Source organism: Bombina bombina, chromosome 5 (genome assembly GCF_027579735.1).
Source record: "Bombina bombina isolate aBomBom1 chromosome 5, aBomBom1.pri, whole genome shotgun sequence".
NCBI classification, from domain to species: domain Eukaryota; kingdom Metazoa; phylum Chordata; class Amphibia; order Anura; family Bombinatoridae; genus Bombina; species Bombina bombina.
Genome location: NC_069503.1, coordinates 3,321,788 through 3,345,277, shown reverse-complemented (window position 1 = coordinate 3,345,277; position 23,490 = coordinate 3,321,788). Strand labels below are relative to the sequence as shown.

Sequence of the window (23,490 nt, the reverse complement as noted above, 5' to 3'; positions counted from 1 at the left end):
CCTCTTTTCCTTTTGCAGGAGCTCATTCAGAATCACTTCTGAGTCTCCTTCGGAATCTTGGTTGGAAAATAAATCTAGAAAAGAGTTTTCTAATTCCCTCTACCAGGGTATTTTTTCTGGGTACCATCATAGACTCGGTATCCTTGAGGATCTTTCTGACAGATCAGTGTCGTTCCAAACTAGCTTCGGCTTGCCGCTTCCTACAATCCACCTGTAACGGAAGTTTCCGTTACTTTTGTACTTGGAGAGGAATGCAGGCTAGCCTCCTCCCCACCGACTATGGACCCTGGAACTTGAGGGGATTCTATGATTTGGGAGGCGGGTGTCCAGGGTACATTCGGGGTACTTTAACCCTGGATTCAGGTTTACCCCTTTTCCACGAATTCCCAGAGACTCTAAGAACTGAAGGGCCTTAAAGATTCCTGTGTTTTGTTGGCGTATAAGGTGACAGTCCTATCCACCATTGTCTGCTGCAAATCCCCCCTAGATTCAGAATGTTATAGCTTATTGCAACCTCCTGCTGTTATGTGTCTGCATATCTAGTCTTTTTTGTAAAGTGTCATTGTGTGAATCATCTATTGTTCTTTTGTAAGTCAGGATGTGATTAGAATCTTGTTTAACTAAACATTGTCTGATTGTATAATATTTGTTTCTATTTGATTATGTGGTGACTACCCCATTTTGTTGTAAATGTATAAAAGCTGTGTTGTCTGTGCAATAAAGCAGTTCCTATTTTGACCCTCAAGCATTCAGTCTTGGCTAATGTTCTTGGGGGTAGCTATAACAACTAGCAGTGGCCGTTATTCTAATAGCGCCAGGTATCCAGTGGAGGTTCATGGGTTGGCGTTTGGTGGGAGGAAGCTGACTTTAGCGGGTATACCCAGTCTGGGGTACCGAGACCCACTACAATTGGTGGCAGCGGTGGGATCTGCTTCCTCCTTACGGAGCAGTTCTAAACTACCAGTGGGACCTCAATGGAAATAGAGGCTGAATTCCAGTGGAGATTGCAGGCAGTGCTGGCCCAGTTTGATGGCCCTGTCTTGGCAGAGGGCAAACTGGCCTGGAAGGATATAGTTCGACGGAAACTCTGGCACGAGGCTCTCCAGTTCGAACAAGACTACCAGGGAAAGTCCCTTCCTACTCCAGAGCAGCAATACTGGCTCCAGATGGATCTACGAATGCCATTCCTGGGAAAGCAGCCCCGGGAGGAATGGATGGCCGAATTGGACGGATTGGTCCAGACAGAGATGGAGGTGGATGAAGGGTACCGGGCACTGCGGTGGTATGTGGCCCAGGTGTGTCCGGAGATGGAGACGGATGATCCTACAGAGGGCTATGACTTTGGTGGCCCAGGACTGCTATTTGAAAGTCTCACACAGGACCCCCACTGCGGGAGTACGGCAGAGTGGCATCAGGAGGACTTACTGGAACACAGAGAGCTGAGGCTGAACCTTACAGAAGTACCCGGACTGAGAGACGATCTTTATTTCCTAGCTGCCCACGAGTGGGAGCTAGAAAAGGCATATAAAAGGCCGTTAGATCTCGTTCAGCAGCATGCCTCAGAGCCTGAAGAGGGCTATGGTGCAGCGATCAAGGATTTATTGGACTTTTCCTCAGAGGAGTGGCAACCGGTAATGAGCTACCATGAGCTGCTAGACCATGATCAGCAGCCTAGCCCTGAGCTTGCCACACTAGTAGAAGCGCTGGCAACAGGGCAGGGCACCAATGGCCTCTGTCCAGCACCTGTGATATCTCTGGAGTCCCAGGGAGAGGAGGTAGTCGATTTCTCTACACAGCTACAGGCTCCAGAGATTGATAATTTAATAGACTTTTCCTCTGAGGAGGGACAGACCGGTGAGCCTCCAGCAAAAGAGATGGCCACAGGGCAGAGCACCCATGGCCTCTGCCCAGCACCTGCAGCAGCTCCGGGAAGCCAGGGAGAGGAGGTAGCCGACCTCTCTCCACAGCAGCAGAGTCAGTTCAGGGAGAGGATGTAGCTGACCTATCTCCCCAGCAGCAGAGCGGTTTCCAGGGAGAGGAGGTAGCTAACCTCTCTCCACAGTGGCAGAGCTGTTGTCAGGGAGAGGAAGTAGCCGACCTCTCTTCCCCAGAGGCAGAACCAGTTCCAGGGAGAGGAGATAGCCGACCTCTCTCCACAGCAGCAGAGTCAGTTCCAGGGAGAGGTAGCTGACCTCTCTCCCCAGCGGCAGAACCAGTTCCAGGGAGAGGAGGTAGCTGACCTCTCTCCACAGCAGCAGAGTCAGTTCCAGGGAGAGGAGATAGTTGACCTCTCTCCCCAGCGGCAGAACCAGTTCCAGGGAGAGGAGGTAGCCGACCTCTCTCCACAGCAGCAGAGTCAGTTCCAGGAAGAGGAGGTAGCTGACCTATCTCCCCAACGGCAGAGCGATTTTCAGGGAGAGGATGTAGCCGACCTCTCTCCGCAGCAGCAGAGTCAGTTCCAGGGAGAGGAGGTTGCTGACCTGTCTCCCCAGCAGCAGAGCGGTTTCCAGGGAGAGGATGTAGCCGGCCTCTCCCCACAGCAGGAGAGTCAGTTCCAGGGAGAGGAGGTAGCCAACCTCTCTCCACAGCGGCAGAGCCAGTTCCAGGGAGAGGAGGTAGCCGACCTCTCTCCCCAGTGGCAGAACCAGTGCCAGGGAGAAGAGGTAGCCTTCCTCTCTCCACAGCGGCAGAACCAGTTCCAGGGAGAGGAGGTAGCCGACCTCTCTCCCCAGCAGCAGAACCAGTTCCAGGGAGAGGAGGTAGCTAGCTTCTCTCCCCAGCAACAAAGCAGGGACCAGGGAGAGGAGGCAGCCAACCTCTCTCCCCAGCAGCTTAGCGTGTTCCAGAAAAAGGAGATCAGCATTCTCACTCCCCAGTGGCCAAAAACAAAAATGGAAGAAAGTTTTGGGCTGGGCCATCCTACTAACACATATACAAACCAGTGGGTGGTCTGGTACCTGGTTAGTCTACCCCAGGGGGGGGAAGAAATGTAACGGAAGTTTCCGTTACTTTTCTACTTGGAGAGGAATGCAGGCTAGCCTCCTCCCCACCGACTATGGACCCTGGAACTTGAGGGGATTCTATGATTTGGGAGGCGGGTGTCCAGGGTACATTCAGGGTACTTTAACCCTGGATTCAGGTTTACCCCGTTTCCACGAATTCCCAGAGACTCTAAGAACTGAAGGGCCTTGAAGATTCCTGTGTTTTGTTGGCGTATAAGGTGACAGTCAAATCCACCATTGTCTGCTGCAAACCCCCCCTAGATTCATAATGTTTTAGCTTATTGCAACCTCCTGCTGTTATGTGTCTGCATATCTAGTCTTTTTTGTAAAGTGTCATTGTGTGAATCATCTATTGTTCTTTTGTAAGTCAGGATGTGATTAGAATCTTGTTAAACTAAACATTGTCTGATGTTTGTCTCATTGTATAATATTTGTTTCTATTTGATTATGTGGTGACTACCCCATTTTGTTGTAAATGTATAAAAGCTGTGTTTTCTGTGCAATAAAGCAGTTCCTATTTTGACCCTCAAGCATTCAGTCTTGGCTAATGTTCTTGGGGGTAGCTATAACAACTAGCAGCGGCCGTTATTCTAATAGCGGCAGGTATCCAGTGGAGGTTCATGGGTTGGCGTTTGGTGGGAGGAAGCTGACTTTAGCGGGTATACCCAGTCTGTGGTACCGAGACCCGCTACACCACCTAAAACCCATTGGTGGCTCAGTGTATGGAAGTGATAGGTCTGATGGTGTCTTCTATGGACATTATTCCTTTTGTTTGCTTCCATTTCAGACGTCTACAACTATGCATGCTCCGTCAATGGAACGGAGATCACTTAAAGGGCCACTGTAAGTAAATATTTTCTATGCCTGTTACTAACTAACTACCCCAAATACACTTTTTATCAATAGCATTTCATTAACATATCTCTACCATATATCATAAATCTTGTCTGCAAATTTGTTTTCCAACCCCACTCCGTGGGTATCCTTTGCTCTGTACCAATCCGTTTACAATACCTAGGTTTCAAAATGGCGCTTTAAACACAATTTCATTGGTTTAAGTATTTTGAACACACAGTGCTGAAAATAGTGGGCAGGATAACGTGACATCATCGGAGAATAAAAGATATAACTTTTATAACATTATGAAACTTCGTTTTGGAGAAAATATAGGTCAGTAGGTTTTAATTAATGTTTATTAACTTTAATATGTTAGTTGTTTGGCTTAAAAATTATAACAGAAAGTAATCCTTTAAACTTCTTTCAGAAGATTGTGTTAGACAACCAGACGCGAGAATCTCTCTCTTGGTGGCTCTATCAGGATCATCTGTCTCTAGGAATGTGCTTCTTGAGACTCTCCTTGGAGATTGTGACTACGGATGCCAGCCTTTCGGGCTGGGGAGCAGTCTGGGGTTCCAGGATGGCTCAGGAAACTTGGTCCAGAGAAGAGTCTTCTCTCCTGATAAATATTCTAGAACTGCGGGTGATTCTCAAAGCTCTGAGGTCCTGGTCCCAGCTCAGTTCTGCCCAGCATATCAGATTTCAATTGGACAATATTACCTTGGCGTATATTAATAATCAGGGAGGCACAAGAAGTTCATTAGCGATGAACGAAGTGTCCCAAATACTTCAATGGGCGGAGACCCACAATTGTTGTATCTCAGCGATTCACATTCCGGGGGTAGAGAACTGGGAAGCTGGCTTTCTCAGCAGAGAGTCCTTTCACCTGGGGGAATTGTCTCTCCACTCCAAGGTGTTTTCCGAGATCATCCTCAGATGGGGGTGCCCGGAGATGGATCTCATAGCCTCTCGTCTCAATGCCAAACTACTGAGGTACGGGACAAGATCAAGAGATCCTCAAGCAGAGTTGGTAGATGAGTTAGCGGTTCCCTGAAGGTTCAGTCTCATATATTGTTTTCCTCCTTTGGCTCTACTGCCTTGCAAAGTAGCTTGGAGGTGGGCCATTGTGATCCTAGTAGCTCCTTCTTGGCCTTGAAGGACCTGGTTTGCGGATCTAGTAAGGATGTCCTCCTCCCCTCCATGGAGGTTGCCTTACCGGAAGGATCTTCTAATGCAGTGTCCTTTTCTTTATCAGAAACTAGACTCTCTACATTTGACTGTGTGGCTCTTGAACATCTAGTTTTATCCAAGAGTTTTTTCTGATAAGGTCATAGATACCTTAATCCAGGCTATGAAGCCTGTCACAAGGCGTATTTACCATAAGGTTTGGCGGACCTATCTTCATTGGTGTGAGGAACGTGGTGTTCCATGGCACAAGGTGAAGGTTTCCATTATTTTATCCTTTCTTCAAGAGGGATTGGAAAAGGGATTATCTGCTAGTTCTCTGAAGGGTCAGATATTGGTTCTATCTGTTTTGCTCCATAGAAGATTGGCTAATCTCCCAGGTGTTCAGTCCTTTAAGGCCGTGGTCCGAATCAAACCAGTGTTCAGAAATGTTGCTCCCTCTTGGAGTTTGAACCTTGTTCTTAGAGTTTAACAGCAGGCTCTGTTTGAGCCCATGCATTCTGTTGACCTCAAGCTTTTGTCTTGGAAGGTTCTGTTTTTGTTAGCTATTGCTTCGGCACACAGAGTTTCTGAGATTTCGGCTTTACAATGTGATCCTCCTTATCTTGTGTTTCATGCTAATAAGGCGGTGTTACGTATGAAATTAGGTTTTCTACCCAAGGTAGTCTCAGATCGTAACACTAATCAGGAAATTGTTGTTCCATCCTTTTGTCCTAAACCTTCCTCCCGAAAGGCACGTTTACTTCATAATCTGGATGTGGTTTGTGCTTTAAAATTTTACCTTCAAGCTGCTAAGGATTTCAGTCCTCTTCCTTTCTCTAGCAAGGGCCAGAAGGCCACTGCTACTTAATTGTCTCTTTGGTTGAGGAGTGTTAGGCGCTTTGCTTATGTGACAGCGGGACAGCAACCTCCTGAGAGGATTACGGCTCACTCTACTAGGGCTGTTGCTTTGTCATAGGCATTTAAGAATAAAGCCTCTATGGATCAGATTTGTAAGGCGGCTGCATGGTCCTCCTTACATACTTTGTCAAAGTTTTACAGATTTGATGTTTTCGTTTCGGCTGAAGCAGCTTTTGGAAGAAAGGTGTTGCAGGCTGTGGTGCCCTCAGTTAAGGGTCAGCCTCCTTTGATTTTGTCCCTCCCGTTTATTCATCGGTGTCCTCTGGAGCTTGGGTATTGGTTCACAATAGTTATGAAGTCATGGACTCTCCCTGCCTTGGGAAGGAAAACTAAATGTATGCTTACAAGATAAATTTGTTTCCTTCCTGGCAGGGAGAGTCCACGACCCCGCCTGTTTTTTTTGTTTGTTTCTTTGGCGGCTTCCTTTTTTAATTTATTCTTCTGGCACCTCTACACCTTAATGCTTCTCCTGCTTTTCCTTGTTTCCTCGGCCGAATAATTGAGGGGATGGGGAAGTTGGAGGGGTATTTATAGCCTTTGGCTGGGGTGTCTTTGCCTCCTCCTAGTGGTCAGGTGTAGATATTCCCAACAGTTATAAAGTCGTGGACTCTTCCTGCCAGGAAGGAAAGGAATTTATCTGGTAAGCATAAACTTAGTTTTTACGTAGCTGTTTGTAAATAGATATTTTACGTAGCCGTTTGTCACACGCACCTTGTTGTGGATTATCACAAGAGCAATATTTTTCCTCTTATATAAAGGTACCATACTTTTACTGGCCTCCTTCATTTGTTTCTATATCTGATTATCAGATTATTGTTGGGAGATAACCTTTTGGAGTGGCTGGTAATAATCTATGCACAATATCTATTGTTTTTTACACATTGTATTTAAAGACAACATAGCACATGCCGGACTCTGAGCATAAAGTGACATACTCTATATACACCTTATTTCACCGCAGTGACAATACCATTTAGAAGAGGAATAATGGCCGCCCTTCGTACCCAGAAACACAAGTCCTCAAAGTTTATATATTTAATGAAAACTTATTCAAGAAACATTAAAAAATATTTATATTAGATTAAAAATTGTTTATCCAGGTGGTCAGTAAAATAAGCTGGTTGGTGTACCCATTAACTAGGTCCTAGGGAGAAAAATATGGAATGATATCTCCGCTGTCTTATCTCCTCAGATCCCCACTGTAGCTGTCTCGCGCAATATACTACATCAAGTGGCCGCAGCCTTGGCCATAGCTGAAGAGGAGCTGAGATTTGAGCACAGGTAAGTCTGCCACTATAGATTCTTTTTTCTCCAACATAGGTGTGTCCGGTCCACGGCGTCATCCTTACTTGTGGGATATTCTCCTCCCCAACAGGAAATGGCAAAGAGCCCAGCAAAGCTGGTCACATGATCCCTCCTAGGCTCCGCCTTCCCCAGTCATTCTCTTTGCCGTTGTACAGGCAACATCTCCACGGAGATGGCTTAGAGTTTTTTGGTGTTTAAATGTAGTTTTTATTCTTCAATCAAGAGTTTGTTATTTTAAAATAGTGCTGGTATGTACTTTTTACTCTGAAACAGGAAAGAGATGAAGATTTCTGTTTGTAAGAGGAAAATGATTTTAGCAACCGTTACTAAAATCGATGGCTGTTTCCACACAGGACTGTTGAGAGGAATTAACTTCAGTTGGGGGAAACAGTGAGCAGACTTTTGCTGCTTGAGGTATGACACATTTCTAACAAGACTCGGTAATGCTGGAAGCTGTCATTTTCCCTATGGGAACCGGTAAGCCATTTTCTTAGTTTAAGTAAAAGAATAAAGGGCTTCATTAGGGCTTAAAAAACTGGTAGACATTTTTCTGGGCTAAAACGATTACTTTACTAAGTATATTTGGCAGATTATTACTTTTAATAGTTGTTAAATCTTGGGGATTGTTTTAATAAAAACGGCAGGCACTGTATTGGACACCTTTTTCACTGGGGGCCTTTTCTAGTCATAGACAGAGCCTCATTTTCGCGCCTCTAATGCGCAGTTGTTTTTGGAAAGCATGGCATGCAGATGCATGTGTGAGGAGCTAAGAACCACTGAAAAAGCTTATAGAAGGCATCATTTGGTATCGTATTCCCCTCTGGGCTTGGTTGGGTCTCAGCAAAGCAGATACCTGGGACTGTATAGGGGTTAAATGTAAAAACGGCTCCGGTTCCGTTATTTTAAGGGTTAAAGCTTTCAAATTTGGTGTGCAATACTTTTTAAGGCTTTAAGTTACTGTGGTGAAATTTTGGTGAAATTTGAACAATTCCTTCATACTTTTTCACATATTCAGTAATAAAGTGTGTTCAGTTTAAAATTTAAAGGGACAGTAACAGTTTTATTGTAAAACGTTTTTTGTGCTTTGTAGACAAGTTTAAGCCTGTTTAACATGTCTGAACCATCAGATAACGATGTTCTATATGTATGAAAGCCAATGTGTCTCCCCATTTAAATATATGTGATATATTTGTGTCATAATGTCCAAACAAAGTAGGGATAATAATGCCATAGATATGATATTGCCCAAGATGATTCCTCTAATGAGGGGAGTAAGCATGGTACTGCATCATCCCCTTCTGTGTCTACACCAGTTTTGCCCACACAAGAGGCCCCTAGTACATCTAGTGCGCCAATACTTATTACCATACAACAATTAATGGCTGTAATGGATAATTCTATTGCATGCATTTTTTTCCAAAATGCCTACTTATCAGAGAAAGCGTGATTGCTCTGTTTTAAACACTGAAGAGCAAGAGGACGCTGATGATATCTGTTCTGACATACCCTCACACCTATCTGAAGGGGCCAGGAGGGAGGTTTTGTCTGAGGGAGAAATTTCAGATTCAGGGAAAATTTCTCAACAAGCAGAACCTGATATTGTAACTTTTAAATTTAAATTTCAACATCTCCACGCACTACTTAAGGAGGTATTATCTACTCTGGATGATTGTGACAATTTGGTCATTCCAGAGAAATTAGGTAAAATGGACAAGTTCCTAGAGGTTCCGGTGCCCCCCGATGTTTTTCCTATACCCAAGCGGGTGGCGGACATAGTAAATAAGGAGTGGGAAAGGCCCGGCATACCCTTTGTCCTCCCCCTATATTTAAGAAATTAGTTCCTATAGTCGACCCCAGAAAGGACTTATAGCATACAGTCCCCAAGGTCGAGGGGGCGGTTTCTACTCTAAACAAACGCACTTCTATTCCTATAGAAGATAGTTGTGCTTTCAAGATCCTATGGATTAAAGGTTAGAGGGTTTGCTTAAAAAGATGTTTGTTCAGCAAGGTTACCTTCTACAACCAATTTCATGCATTGTTCCTGTCACTACAGCTGCGTGTTTCTGGTTCGAAGAACTAGAAAAGTCGCTCAATAAAGAATCTTCGTACGAGGAGGTTTTGGACAGAGTTCAAGCTCTTAAATTGGCTAACTCTTTTATTTTAGATGCCGCTTTGCAATTAGCTAGATTAGCGGCGAATAATTCAGGGTTTGCTATTGTGGCGCGCAGAGCGCTTTTGCTTAACATCCCTTTCAAGGGTAAAACACTGTTTGGCCCTGACTTGAAAGAGATTATTTCAGACATCACTGGGGGAAAGGGCCACGCCCTTCCTCTGGATAGGTCTTTTAAGGCTAAAAATAAGCCAAATTTTCGTCCCTTTCGCAGAAACGGACCAGCCTCAAATTCTACACCCTCTAAGCAAGAGGGTAATACTTCTCAAACCAAGCCAGCCTGGAGGCCGATGCAAGGCTGGAACAAGGGTAAGCAGGCCAAGTCACCTGCCACTGCTACCAAAACAGCATGAAGTGTTGGCCCCCGATCTGGGAAGGATCTGGTGGGGGGCAGACTTTCTCTCTTTGCTCAGGCTGGGGCAAGAGATGTTCAGGATCCTTGGGCGCTAGAAATAGTTTCTCAAGGTTATCTCCTGGAATTCAGGGAACTACTCCCAAGGGGAAGGTTCCACGGGTCTCAATTATCTTCGAACAGGCATTCTTACACTGTGTAGAAGACCTGTTAAGCATGGGAGTGATTCATCCTGTTCCATTAGGAGAACAAGGGATGGGTTTTTACTCCAACCTGTTCATAATTCCCCAAAAAGAGGGAACATTCAGACCTATTTTAGATCTCAAGATTCTAAACAAGTTTCTAAGGGTTTCATCATTCAAAATGGAAACCATTCGAACGATCCTTCCTACCATCCAGGAAGGTCAATTCATGACCACGGTGGACTTAAAGGATGCGTACCTACGTATTCCTATCCACAAGGAACATTTTCGGTTCATAAGGTTCGCCTTTCTGGACAAGCATTACCTGTGGCACTTCCATTCGGATTAGCCACTGCTCCAAGGATTTTCACAAGGGTACTAGGGTCCCTTCTAGCGGTGCTAAGACCAAGGGGCATTGCAGTAGTACCTTACTTGGACGACATCCTGATTCAAGTGTCGTCTCTATCAAAAGCAAGGGCTCATACGGACATTGTCCTAGCCTTTCTCAGATCTCACAGGTGGAAAGTGAACATAGAAAAAAGTTCTCTGTCCCCGTCAACAAGAGTTCCCTTCTTGGGAACAATAATAGTTTCCTTAGAAATGAAGGTTTTTCTGACAGAGGCCAGAAAATCAAAACTTCTAAGCTCTTGTCAGGTACTTCATTCTGTTCTTCTTCCTTCCATAGCGCAGTCCATGGAAGTAATAGGGTTGATGGTTGCGGCAATGGACATAGTTCCTTTTGCACAAATTCATCTAAGACCATTGCACCTGGGCATGCTCAGACAGTGGAATGGGGATTATACAGACTTGTCTCCGACAATACAAGTAGATCAAATAACCAGAGATTCACTCCGTTGGTGGCTAACCCTGGACAACCTGTCACAGGGAATGAGCTTCCGCAGACCAGAATAGGTCATTGTCACGACCGACGCCAGTCTGGTGGGCTGGGGCGCGGTCTGGGAACCCCTGAAAACTCAGGGTCTATGGTTTCGGGAAGACTCTCTTCTCCCGATAAACATAATGGAACTGAGAGCGATATTCAATGCTCTCAAGGCTTGGCCTCGACTAGCAAAGGCCAAATTCATAAGGTTTCAATCAGTCATCATGACGACTGTTACATATATCAACCATCAGGGGGTAACAAGGAGTTCCCTGGCGATGGAGGAGCATCCGGGGGAGTGGGAACTCCATCTGGAAATCTTTGCCCAAATAACTCAATTATGGGGCATTCCAGACTTGGTTCTGATGGCCTCTCGTCAGAACTTCATGGTCCCTTGTTACGGGTCCAAATCCAGGGATCCCAAGGCGACTCTATTGGATACAATAGTAGCACCTTGGATCTTCAACCTAGCTTATGTATTCCCACCGTTTCCTCTCATTCCCAGGCTGGTAGCCAGGATCAATCTGGAGAGGGCTTCGGTGACCTTGATAGTTCCTGTGTGGCCACGCAGGACTTGGTATGCAGACCTGGTGAATGTGTCATCGGCTCCACCATGGAAGCTACCTTTGAGACAGGACCTTCTTATTCAGGGTCCATTCGAACATCCGAATCTGGTTTTCCTCCAACTGACTGCTTGGAGTTTGAACGCTTGATTTTATCAAAGCGTGGGTTTTCAGATTCTGTAGTAGATACTCTTATTCAGGCTAGAAAGCCTGTAACTAGAAAAATTTACCATAATATATGGAAAAAATATATCTGTTGGTGTGAATCTAAAGGATTCCCATGGAATAAGATAAAAATTCCTAAGATTCTTTCCTTTCTACAAGAAGGTTTGGAGAAAGGATTTTCTGCGAGTTCTCTGAAGGGACAGATCTCTGCTTTATCTGTTTTACTTCACAAAAGGCTGGCAGCTGTGCCAGACGTTTAAGCGTTTGTTCAGGCTCTGGTTAGAATCAAGCCTGTTTACAAACCTTTGACTCTTCCCTGGAGTCTTAATCTAGTTCTTTCAGTTCTTCAAGGGGTTCCGTTTGAACCCTTACATTCCATAGATATTGTTATTATCTTGGAAAGTTTTGTTTTAGGTTGCAATTTCTTCTGCTAGAAGAGTTTCTGAGTTATCTGCTCTGCAGTGTTCTCCGCCCTATCTGGTCCATGCAGATAAGGTGGTTTTTACGTACTGAGCCTGGTTTTCTTCCGAAGGTTGTTTTCCAACAAAAATATTAACCAGGAGATAGTCGTGCCTTCTTTGTGTCCGAATCCAGTTTCATAGAAGGAACGTTTGTTACACAATTTGGACGTTGTCCGTGCTCTAAAATTCTATTTAGAGGCTACAAAGGATTTCAGACAAACATCTTCCTTGTTTGTTGTTTATTCTGGTAAAAGGAGAGGTCAAAAAGCAACTTCTACCTCTCTATCTTTTTGGCTTAAAAGCATCATCAGATTGGCTTACGAGACTGCCGGACGGCAGCCTCCTGAAAGAATCACAGCTCATTCCACTAGGGCCGTGGCTTCCACATGGGCCTTCAAGAACGAGGCTTCTGTTGATCAGATATGTAAGGCAGCGACTTGGTCTTCACTGCACACTTTTACCAAATTTTACAAATTTGATACTTTTGCTTCTTCTGAGGCTATTTTTGGGAGAAAGGTTTTGCAAACCGTGGTGCCTTACGTTTAGGTGACCTGATTTGCTCCCTCCCTTCATCCGTGTCCTAAAGCTTTGGTATTGGTTCCCACAAGTAAGGATGACGCCGTGGACCGGACACACCTATGTTGGAGAAAACAGAATTTATGTTTACCTGATAAATTACTTTCTCCAACGGTGTGTCCGGTCCACGGCCCGCCCTGGTTTTTTAATCAGGTCTGATGATTTAATTTCTCTAACTACAGTCACCACGGTATCATATGATTTCTCCTATGCAAATATTCCTCCTTTACGTCGGTCGAATGACTGGGGAAGGCGGAGCCTAGGAGGGATCATGTGACCAGCTTTGCTGGGCTCTTTGCCATTTGCTGTTGGGGAGGAGAATATCCCACAAGTAAGGATGACGCCGTGGACAGGACACACCGTTGGAGAAAGTAATTTATCAGGTAAACATAAATTCTGTTATTCTTCTCACAACTCATTTGTTGTTCTTACTGTCACTGCCTAATTGCATAGGGACCTACACTGGGGAAATCTCTTAATCGAAAAGTGTGCGTCTAAATCAGTTGCGTATTCATTGCACGGGAAAAGCGTCAACATCCCCACTTCTGGCTACCAAGTGAAGATTATTGACTATACGCTGTCTCGTCTGGATAAAGGTATCTAGTTGTGCCAAGGCTGTATGTGCTGTCTATACACAGTATGTCTCACTACCAGGGTATATACTGTATGTGCTGTCTATACACAGTATGTCTCATTACCAGGGTATATAGTGTATGTGCTGTCTATACACAGTATGTCTCATTACCAGGGTATATACTGTATGTGCTGTCTATACACAGTATGTCTCATTACCAGGGTATATACTGTATGTGCTGTCTATACACAGTATGTCTCATTACCAGGGTATATACTGTATGTGCTGTCTATACACAGTATGTCTCATTACCAGGGTATATAGTGTATGTGCTGTCTATACACAGTATGTCTCATTACCAGGGTATATACTGTATGTGCTGTCTATACACAGTATGTCTCATTACCAGGGTATATACTGTATGTGCTGTCTATACACAGTATGTCTCATTACCAGGGTATATACTGTATGTGCTGTCTATACACAGTATGTCTCATTACCAGGGTATATACTGTATGTGCTGTCTATACACAGTATGTCTCATTACCAGGGTATATACTGTATGTGCTGTCTATACACAGTATGTCTCATTACCGGGGTATATACTGTATGTGCTGTCTATACACAGTATGTCTCATTACCGGGGTATATACTGTATGTGCTGTCTATACACAGTATGTCTCACTACCGGGGTATATACTGTATGTGCTGTCTATACACAGTATGTCTCATTACCAGGGTATATACTGTATGTGCCTGTCTATACACAGTATGTCTCATTACCAGGGTATATACTGTATGTGCTGTCTATACACAGTATGTCTCATTACCAGGGTATATACTGTATGTGCTGTCTATACACAGTATGTCTCATTACCAGGGTATACGCTGTATGTGCTGTCTATACACAGTATGTCTCATTACCAGGGTATATACTGTATGTGCTGTCTATACACAGTATGTCTCACTACCAGGGTATATACTGTATGTGCTGTCTATACACAGTATGTCTCATTACCAGGGTATATACTGTATGTGCTGTCTATACACAGTATGTCTCATTACCAGGGTATATACTGTATGTGCTGTCTATACACAGTATGTCTCACTACCAGGGTATATACTGTATGTGCTGTCTATACACAGTATGTCTCATTACCAGGGTATATACTGTATGTGCTGTCTATACACAGTATGTCTCATTACCAGGGTATATGCTGTATGTGCTGTCTATACACAGTATGTCTCATTACCAGGGTATATGCTGTATGTGCTGTCTATACACAGTATGTCTCATTACCAGGGTATATACTGTATGTACTGTCTATACACAGTATGTCTCATTACCAGGGTATATGCTGTATGTGCTGTCTATACACAGTATGTCTCATTACCAGGGTATATACTGTATGTGCTGTCTATACACAGTATGTCTCATTACCAGGGTATATGCTGTATGTGCTGTCTATACACAGTATGTCTCATTACCAGGGTATATACTGTATGTGCTGTCTATACACAGTATGTCTCATTACCAGGGTATATACTGTATGTGCTGTCTATACACAGTATGTCTCATTACCAGGGTATATACTGTATGTGCTGTCTATACACAGTATGTCTCATTACCAGGGTATATACTGTATGTGCCTGTCTATACACAGTATGTCTCATTACCAGGGTATATACTGTATGTGCTGTCTATACACAGTATGTCTCATTACCAGGGTATATACTGTATGTGCTGTCTATACACAGTATGTCTCATTACCAGGGTATATGCTGTATGTACTGTCTATACACAGTATGTCTCATTACCAGGGTATATGCTGTATGTGCTGTCTATACACAGTATGTCTCATTACCAGGGTATATGCTGTATGTGCTGTCTATACACAGTATGTCTCATTACCAGGGTATATACTGTATGTGCTGTCTATACACAGTATGTCTCATTACCAGGGTATATAGTGTATGTGCTGTCTATACACAGTATGTCTCATTACCAGGGTATATGCTGTATGTGCTGTCTATACACAGTATGTCTCATTACCAGGGTATATGCTGTATGTGCTGTCTATACACAGTATGTCTCATTACCAGGGTATATACTGTATGTGCTGTCTATACACAGTATGTCTCATTACCAGGGTATATACTGTATGTGCTGTCTATACACAGTATGTCTCATTACCAGGGTATATACTGTATGTGCTGTCTATACACAGTATGTCTCATTACCAGGGTATATACTGTATGTGCTGTCTATACACAGTATGTCTCATTACCAGGGTATATACTGTATGTGCTGTCTATACACAGTATGTCTCATTACCAGGGTATATACTGTATGTGCTGTCTATACACAGTATGTCTCATTACCAGGGTATATACTGTATGTGCTGTCTATACACAGTATGTCTCATTACCAGGGTATATACTGTATGTGCTGTCTATACACAGTATGTCTCATTACCAGGGTATATACTGTATGTGCTGTCTATACACAGTATGTCTCATTACCAGGGTATATACTGTATGTGCTGTCTATACACAGTATGTCTCATTACCAGGGTATATACTGTATGTGCTGTCTATACACAGTATGTCTCATTACCAGGGTATATACTGTATGTGCTGTCTATACACAGTATGTCTCATTACCAGGGTATATACTGTATGTGCTGTCTATACACAGTATGTCTCATTACCAGGGTATATACTGTATGTGCTGTCTATACACAGTATGTCTCATTACCAGGGTATATACTGTATGTGCTGTCTATACACAGTATGTCTCATTACCGGGGTATATGCTGTATGTGCTGTCTATACACAGTATGTCTCATTACCAGGGTATATACTGTATGTGCTGTCTATACACAGTATGTCTCATTACCAGGGTATATACTGTATGTGCTGTCTATACACAGTATGTCTCATTACCAGGGTATATACTGTATGTGCTGTCTATACACAGTATGTCTCATTACCAGGGTATATACTGTATGTGCTGTCTATACACAGTATGTCTCATTACCAGGGTATATACTGTATGTGCTGTCTATACACAGTATGTCTCATTACCAGGGTATATACTGTATGTGCTGTCTATACACAGTATGTCTCATTACCAGGGTATATACTGTATGTGCTGTCTATACACAGTATGTCTCATTACCAGGGTATATACTGTATGTGCTGTCTATACACAGTATGTCTCATTACCAGGGTATATACTGTATGTGCTGTCTATACACAGTATGTCTCATTACCAGGGTATATACTGTATGTGCTGTCTATACACAGTATGTCTCATTACCAGGGTATATACTGTATGTGCTGTCTATACACAGTATGTCTCATTACCAGGGTATATACTGTATGTGCTGTCTATACACAGTATGTCTCATTACCAGGGTATATAGTGTATGTGCTGTCTATACACAGTATGTCTCATTACCAGGGTATATACTGTATGTGCTGTCTATACACAGTATGTCTCATTACCAGGGTATATACTGTATGTGCTGTCTATACACAGTATGTCTCATTACCAGGGTATATACTGTATGTGCTGTCTATACACAGTATGTCTCATTACCAGGGTATATACTGTATGTGCTGTCTATACACAGTATGTCTCATTACCAGGGTATATACTGTATGTGCTGTCTATACACAGTATGTCTCATTACCAGGGTATATACTGTATGTGCTGTCTATACACAGTATGTCTCATTACCAGGGTATATACTGTATGTGCTGTCTATACACAGTATGTCTCATTACCAGGGTATATACTGTATGTGCTGTCTATACACAGTATGTCTCATTACCAGGGTATATACTGTATGTGCTGTCTATACACAGTATGTCTCATTACCAGGGTATATACTGTATGTGCTGTCTATACACAGTATGTCTCATTACCAGGGTATATACTGTATGTGCTGTCTATACACAGTATGTCTCATTACCAGGGTATATACTGTATGTGCTGTCTATACACAGTATGTCTCATTACCAGGGTATATACTGTATGTGCTGTCTATACACAGTATGTCTCATTACCAGGGGTATATACTGTATGTGCTGTCTATACACAGTATGTCTCATTACCAGGGTATATACTGTATGTGCTGTCTATACACAGTATGTCTCATTACCAGGGTATATACTGTATGTGCTGTCTATACACAGTATGTCTCATTACCAGGGTATATACTGTATGTGCTGTCTATACACAGTATGTCTCATTACCAGGGTATATACTGTATGTGCTGTCTATACACAGTATGTCTCATTACCAGGGTATATACTGTATGTGCTGTCTATACACAGTATGTCTCATTACCAGGGTATATACTGTATGTGCTGTCTATACACAGTATGTCTCATTACCAGGGTATATACTGTATGTGCTGTCTATACACAGTATGTCTCATTACCAGGGTATATACTGTATGTGCTGTCTATACACAGTATGTCTCATTACCAGGGTATATACTGTATGTGCTGTCTATACACAGTATGTCTCATTACCAGGGTATATACTGTATGTGCTGTCTATACACAGTATGTCTCATTACCAGGGTATATACTGTATGTGCTGTCTATACACAGTATGTCTCATTACCAGGGTATATACTGTATGTGCTGTCTATACACAGTATGTCTCATTACCAGGGTATATGCTGTATGTGCTGTCTATACACAGTATGTCTCATTACCAGGGTATATACTGTATGTGCTGTCTATACACAGTATGTCTCATTACCAGGGTATATACTGTATGTGCTGTCTATACACAGTATGTCTCATTACCAGGGTATATACTGTATGTGCTGTCTATACACAGTATGTCTCATTACCAGGGTATATACTGTATGTGCTGTCTATACACAGTATGTCTCATTACCAGGGTATATACTGTATGTGCTGTCTATACACAGTATGTCTCATTACCAGGGTATATACTGTATGTGCTGTCTATACACAGTATGTCTCATTACCGGGGTATATACTGTATGTGCTGTCTATACACAGTATGTCTCATTACCAGGGTATATACTGTATGTGCTGTCTATACACAGTATGTCTCATTACCAGGGTATATACTGTATGTGCTGTCTATACACAGTATGTCTCATTACCAGGGTATATACTGTATGTGCTGTCTATACACAGTATGTCTCATTACCAGGGTATATACTGTATGTGCTGTCTATACACAGTATGTCTCATTACCAGGGTATATACTGTATGTGCTGTCTATACACAGTATGTCTCATTACCAGGGTATATACTGTATGTGCTGTCTATACACAGTATGTCTCATTACCAGGGTATATACTGTATGTGCTGTCTATACACAGTATGTCTCATTACCAGGGTATATACTGTATGTGCTGTCTATACACAGTATGTCTCATTACCAGGGTATATACTGTATGTGCTGTCTATACACAGTATGTCTCATTACCAGGGTATATACTGTATGTGCTGTCTATACACAGTATGTCTCATTACCAGGGTATATACTGTATGTGCTGTCTATACACAGTATGTACTCATTACCAGGGTATATACTGAATGTGCTGTCTATACACAGTATGTCTCATTACAAGGGGTATATACTGTATGTGCTGTCTATACACAGTATGTCTCATTACCAGGGTATATACTGTATGTGCTGTCTATACACAGTATGTCTCATTACCAGGGTATATACTGTATGTGCTGTCTATACACAGTATGTCTCATTACCAGGGTATATACTGTATGTGCTGTCTATACACAGTATGTCTCATTACCAGGGTTATATAGCTGTATGTGCTGTCTTATACACAGTATGTCTCATTACCAGGGTATATAGTGTATGTGCTGTCTATACACAGTATGTCTCATTACCAGGGTTATACTGCGTATGTGCTGTCTATACACAGTATGTCTCATTACCAGGGTATATACTGTATGTGCTGTCTATACACAGTATGTCTCATTACCAGGTATATACTGTATGTGCTGTCTATACACAGTATGTCTCATTACCAGGGTATATAGCTGTATGTGCAGTCTATAACACAGTATTGTCTCATTACAGGGTATATACTGTATGTGCTGTCTATACACAGTATGTCTCATTACAGGGTTATATACTGTTTGTGCTGTCTATACACAGTACTGTCTCATTACCAGTGTATATAGCTGTATGTGCTGTCTACTACACAGTATGTCTCATTACCAGGGTATATACTGTATGTGCTGTCTATACACAGTATGTCTCACTACCCAGGGTATATACTGTATGTGCTGTCTATACAACAGTATGTCTCATACCAGGGTATATTTACTGTATGTGCTGTCTATACACAGTATGTCTCACTTACCAGGGTATATACTGTATGTGCTGTCTATACACAGTATGTCTCATTACCAGGGTATATAGCTGTATGTGCCTGTCTATACACAGTATGTCATTACATGGTAAATACGTGTATGTGCTGACTATACATCAGTATGTTCATCTACCAGGGTATATACTTTATGTGCTGTCTTATACAAAGTATGTCTCATTACCAGGGTATATACTGTATGTGCTGTCTATACACAGTATGTCTCATTACCAGGGTATATACTGTATGTGCTGTCCTATACACAGTATGTCTCAGTACAGGCGTGGGTATATAGCTGGTATGTGCTGTCTAACACAAGGATGTTCTTCATGTTCTGGCAGGGTCAGGGTATATACTGTATGTGATGGCTATACACAGTAGGTCTTCACTACCAGGGTATATACTGTATGTGCTGTCTAATAAGACAGTATGTCTCATTACCAGGGTATATACTGTATGTGCTGTCTATACACAGTATGTCTCATTACCAGGGTATATACTGTATGTGCTGTGCTATACACAGTATGTCTCATTTACCCAGGGTATATACTGTATGTGCTGTCTATACACTTATGTCTCATTACCAGAGGGGTATATACTGATGTGCTGTCTATACACAGTATGTCTCATTACCAGGGTATATACTGTATGTGCTGTCTAACACAGTATGTCTCATTACCAGGGTATATACTGTATGTGCTGTCTATACACAGTATGTCTCATTACCAGGGTATATACTGTATGTGCTGTCTATACACAGTATGTCTCATTACCAGGGTATATACTGATGTGCTGTCTATACACAGTATGTCTCATTACCAGGGGTATATAGCTGTATGTGCTGTCTATACACAGTATGTCTCATTACCAGGGTATATACTGTATGTGCTGTCTATACCACAGTATGTCTCATTACCAGGGTATATACTGTATGTGCTGTCTATACACAGTATGTCTCATTACCAGGGTATATACTGTATGTGCTGTCTATACACAGTATGTCTCATTACCAGGGTATATACTGTACTGTGCTGTCTATACACAGTATGTCTCATTACCAGGGTATATGACTGTATGTGCTGTCTATACACAGTATGTCTCATTACCAGGGTAATATACTGTATGTGCTGGTCTATACACAGTATGTCTCACTTACCAGGGGTATATACTGTATGTGCTGTCTATACACAGTATGTCTCATTACCAGGGTATATACTGTATGTGATTGTCTATACACAGTATGTCTCATTACCAGGGTATATACTGTATGTGCTGTCTATACACAGTATGTCTCATTACCAGGGTATATACTGTATGTGCTGTCTATACACAGTATGTCTCATTACCAGGGTATATAGTGTATGTGCTGTCTATACACAGTATGTCTCATTACCAGGGTATATAGCTGTATGTGCTGTCTATACACAGTATGTCTCATTACCAGGGTATATACTGTATGTGCTGTCTATACACAGTATGTCTCATTACCAGGGTATATACTGTATGTGCTGTCTATACACAGTATGTCTCATTACCAGGGTATATACTGTATGTGCTGTCTATACACAGTATGTCTCATTACCAGGGTATATACTGTATGTGCTGTCTATACACAGTATGTCTCATTACCAGGGTATATACTGTATGTGCTGTCTATACACAGTATGTCTCATTACCGGGGTATATGCTGTATGTGCTGTCTATACACAGTATGTCTCATTACCAGGGTATATAGTGTATGTGCTGTCTATACACAGTATGTCTCATTACCAGGGTATATGCTGTATGTGCTGTCTATACACAGTATGTCTCATTACCAGGGTATATACTGTATGTGCTGTCTATACACAGTATGTCTCATTACCAGGGTATATACTGTATGTGCTGTCTATACACAGTATGTCTCATTACCAGGGTATATACTGTGTATGTGCTGTCTATACACAGTATGTCTCATTACCAGGGTATATACTGTATGTGCTGTCTATACACAGTATGTCTCATTACCAGGGTATATACTGTATGTGCTGTCTATACACAGTATGTCTCATTACAGGGTATATACTGTATGTGCTGTCTATACACAGTATGTCTCATTACCAGGGTATATACTGTATGTGCTGTCTATACACAGTATGTCTCATTACCAGGGTATATAGTGTATGTGCTGTCTATACACAGTATGTCTCACTTACCAGGGGTATATACTGTATGTGCTGTCTATACACAGTATGTCTCATTACCAGGGTATATAGTGTATGTGCTGTCTATACACAGTATGTCTCAGTACCAGGGGTATTATACTGTATGTGCTGTCTATACACAGTTATGTCTCATTACCAGGGTATATACTGTATGTGCTGTCTATACACCGTATGTCTCATTACCAGGGTATATACTGTATGTGCTGTCTATACACAGTATGTCTCACATACCGGGTATATACTGTATGTGCTGTCTATACACAGTATGTCTCATTACCAGGGTATATGCTGTATGTGCTGTCTATACACCAGTATGTCTCATTACCAGGGTATATACTGTATGTGCTGTCTATACACAGTATGTCTCATTACCAGGGTATATACTGTATGTGCTGTCTATACACAGTATGTCTCATTACCAGGGTATATACTGTATGTGCTGTCTATACACAGTATGTCTCATTACCAGGGTATATACTGTATGTGCTGTCTATACACAGTATGTCTCATTACCAGGGTATATACTGTATGTGCTGTCTATACACCAGTATGTCTCATTACCAGGGTATATACTGTATGTAGCTCGTCTATACACAGTATGTCTCATTACCAGGGGTATATAGCTGTATGTGCTTGTCTATACACCAGTATGTCTCATTACCGAGGGTATAGTACTGTATGTGCTGTTCTATACACACGGTATGATCATCATTACCAGGGGTATATATGTGGATGTGCTGTCCTATACACAGTATTGTCTCACTACCAGGGTATATAGCTGTATGTGCTGTCTATACTACAGTATGTCTCATTACCAGGGTATATTACTGATATGTGCTGTCCTATACACAGTAATGTCTCATTACCAGGGTATATACTGTATGTGCTGGTCTATATCAGTATGTACAGGTATATTTGATGTGCTGTCTTACACGTAAGTATTCAGGGTATCTGATGTATGTGCTGTCTGATACACAGCATGTCTCATTACCAGGGTATATACTGTATGTGCCTGTCTATACCCGTATTGTCTCATTACCTAGGGTATATACTGTATGTTGCTGTCTATAACACAGTATGGTCTCATTACCCAGGGTATATACATGTATGTGCTGTCCTATACACAGTATGCTCACTACCAGGGTATATTACTGTATTGATGCTGTCTATTACATCAGTATGTCTCACTACCAGGGGTATATACTGTATTGCTGTCTATACACAGTAGGTCTCAATTACCAGGGTATATACTGTATGTGCTGTCTATACACAGTATGTCTCATTACCAGGGTATATACTGTATGTGCTGTCTATACACAGTATGTCTCATTACCAGGGTATATAGTGTATGTGCTGTCTAAACACAGTATGTCTCATTACCAGGGTATATGTAGTATGTGCTGTCTATACACAGTATGTCTCATTACCAGGGTTATACTTTATGTGCTGTCTATACACAGTATGTCTCATTACCAGGGATATACTGTATGTGCTGTCTATACACAGTGTCTCATTACCAGGGTAAATACTGTATGTGCTGTCTATACACAGTATGTCTCATTACCAGGGTATATACTGTATGTGCTGTCTATAACAGTATGTCTCATTACCAGGTATATACTGTATGTGCTGTCTATACACAGTATGTCTCATTACCGGGTATATACTGTATGTGCTGTCTATACACAGTATGTCTCATTACCAGGGGTATATACTGTATGTGCTGTCTATACACA

The 23,490-nt window shown here is 42.3% G+C and overlaps 1 protein-coding gene across 1 annotated transcript in view; it reads left to right on the top strand.

The window, feature by feature from the left end:
- The window catches only part of LOC128659664 (serine/threonine-protein kinase haspin-like), a 196,456-nt gene that overhangs the window by 94,368 nt on the left and 78,598 nt on the right, over window positions 1-23,490 (top strand). Inside the window, exons 2-3 of the mRNA XM_053713233.1 lie at window positions 7,117-7,205; window positions 13,032-13,174. Coding sequence (XP_053569208.1) covers window positions 7,117-7,205; window positions 13,032-13,174 — 232 coding nt within the window. The remainder of the gene's footprint in view (window positions 1-7,116; window positions 7,206-13,031; window positions 13,175-23,490) is intronic.